This window comes from Apodemus sylvaticus, chromosome 7, assembly GCF_947179515.1.
Source record: "Apodemus sylvaticus chromosome 7, mApoSyl1.1, whole genome shotgun sequence".
Classification (NCBI taxonomy): Eukaryota; Metazoa; Chordata; class Mammalia; order Rodentia; family Muridae; genus Apodemus; species Apodemus sylvaticus.
Window position 1 is genome coordinate 89,662,058 of NC_067478.1, and position 2,480 is coordinate 89,664,537.

The window sequence follows — 2,480 nt, forward strand, 5'->3', positions numbered from 1 at the left end:
TACATTTGATCCTTAACATTAATATGTTAATATTTCAAATAAATTGTGGCTATCTGAAAGGACCTAAGGTGTTCTGAGTTACATTAATGTTTAATTTCTTGTGTGAGTAACAATGTTTGTATGCTAGAGTATCTCATTTTAGAGATCCCTACACAGTGCATCACAGCACCCTGGTTACTAAAAGGCACTGTCTTTGGAGTGCTTTGAATCACTTCCAAGAGAATTGCTCAAAATTTCTGGGCATGTTTTACATTTTCCAGATGTAAAAGTAGTTTTCAACCACCCATGTTGATAGACAGAAATTTGATTAAAAGAAAACACTAATTATTCCATTGTGGACTACTAATTTTCTTCTTCAACACAGCTCTATATTTCCTTTCTTATTTCTTCTCTTATTTTCTATTACTTATTTGTTTCTTCTTTCAAGATTGGAAAGATTGTAGCAATTAAGAAAAACCCTGAATCAGGTAGATGTAGAATAGCTAAGAGAAAACTAAAACCAGGACAGGAAGAAAAACATAGTCACTAAAAATTTAACTAAGTTTTATACATAAAATGTATCTATCTAATTTTCTTGGCATTTTGGAGCAGAGAGAACAAGAATGGGAAATGAGTTACACATGTTGCTTTGAAAAAGAAGAACCACATAATTTCCCCATGGAAAGTTACAGTTATTTAATTTACAGACATTATACCTATACCAAATTTCCTGTTTTTTAAAATGAATAAATATATTTCAATGTAATTGGCCTTTTGGTGGATGTAAGACAAATTTATAAAACCAAGGTGGATAGTGAGTCTAAGTTTGTGCTAAGTTTTCAAGGAATAAGATTAAAAGACAAGAAACATCTAGAATCCAAAAGATGTGCACAGAAACAAGTTTGGATTCTCACAAGACTGTATGTGAAAGGCTCAATTTAATTTAGTTTTCATTAGTTTGTATTCCCGAGTTTTCTGTAGAAATCTGGAGTACATTTTCTTCATTTAAAATGGATGCACAATACTGAAATAGTGAATGGGAGAGAGGATATTAGTTTGTGAGCCCCTTTAGAATTAGATAACTAACAAATATTGGGGACTAGTGATGATTAGAGAGACATATACTGCATAAAAAATAACACAACATCTGGGCAGACACTTCATCACATGTTACATCATAAAACAGAGAAATATAAGATAAATAAGTATCTTCAAATGGTGAAGGAAGTGGTAAATTGATGTACGTTTCAACTTAATACATCCTGTAAGTTATAGATGACATGTGCCCTGTGAAATAGGTCATAGACTCAAATTAAACTGAATCAGACACTATTCAGCAAACATTTAGATGCTTTCATTTACTTCTAGGTTGAGACATCTCTTAAGAAATACATGTTTCAGGGCTGCTTTCACATCCTTGTTCCTCAGGCTGTAGATCAATGGGTTGATGGTGGGTGTCACAAGATTGTGCAAAATCTGAATAATCGCACTAAGCAATGGGCTGGGATTGGGTTGCAGGTAGATGACGATGACTGGTCCATAGACACACATGATGGCTGTGAGGTGGGCACTGCAGGTGGAGAATGCTCTCTGCCTGCCTTCTGTTGAGCGGATTTTAGAGATGGAGATCCCAATTCGAGTATAAGACACAATAATGAGAAAGAAACAAATGAGAGATAAAAGACCAACATTTGTAAATCCTACCTTCTGTGCCAGAGAGGAATCATCACAGGCTAGCAGTAATACTGCAGGCATGTCACAGAAGTAATAACTCACTTTGCTGGGGCCACAGTAGGTCAACTGGAAAGTGAGGGAAGTTAGGATAGTAGCATGTACACAGCCACTCATCCAGGTCCCTGTGGCCAAGACACAGCAAACTCTGTGGTTCATGATGACTGTGTATCTCAAAGGGAAGCAGATGGCAACAAAGCGGTCATAAGCCATCACTGTGTACAGGAAGCACAGTGTGCAACCCAGACAATGATAGAAAAAATGTTGTACAACGCATCCCTGAAAAGATATCTTTCCACCCCATCCTGAGAGATATGACAACATCTTGGGACCTGTAGTGGAGCAGAAACCTAAGTCAAAGATGGAGAGGTTGCCCAAGAAAAAGTACATGGGAGTGTGGAGTCTTGGAGATGTAGTGATTGCAGTAAGAATGAGAAAGTTTCCCAGCAGGGCACAGGCATACATTGTTGAAAACAGGAAGAGCAGGACATTCTCCAGGCCCTCTGTCTCAGGGATGCCCAGCAAGGTGAATTCTGTCACCATAGTGAGGTTTGTCATGTTTATGGATGAATCAACTCCTGGAAGTCTGTGGAAAGAAATGCTTGGTGAAATTTATTGTGTATGTGGATTAGAAGAGTTTAAATCATGGTGGTAGAGAAAAAAAAAAGATGCTGATATTTACAGATAGATGTTGAAAATAGAATTCCCTTTCCTGATGTTGGATTGTCTTTCTCTAGTTTGGTTTTTAATTGGAGACAATCCTTCTTAAA

General features: G+C 37.0%; 1 protein-coding gene across 1 annotated transcript; it reads right to left on the reverse strand.

Moving 5' to 3' along the window:
- Positions 1 to 1,323: 1,323 nt before the first annotated feature.
- Positions 1,324 to 2,271, reverse strand: LOC127689962 (putative olfactory receptor 10D4). Its single transcript, XM_052189535.1, has one exon. The coding sequence runs from the start codon at positions 2,266 to 2,268 to the stop codon at positions 1,324 to 1,326; it is 945 nt and encodes a 314-aa protein (XP_052045495.1). The 5' UTR covers positions 2,269 to 2,271.
- Positions 2,272 to 2,480: the final 209 nt, after the last annotated feature.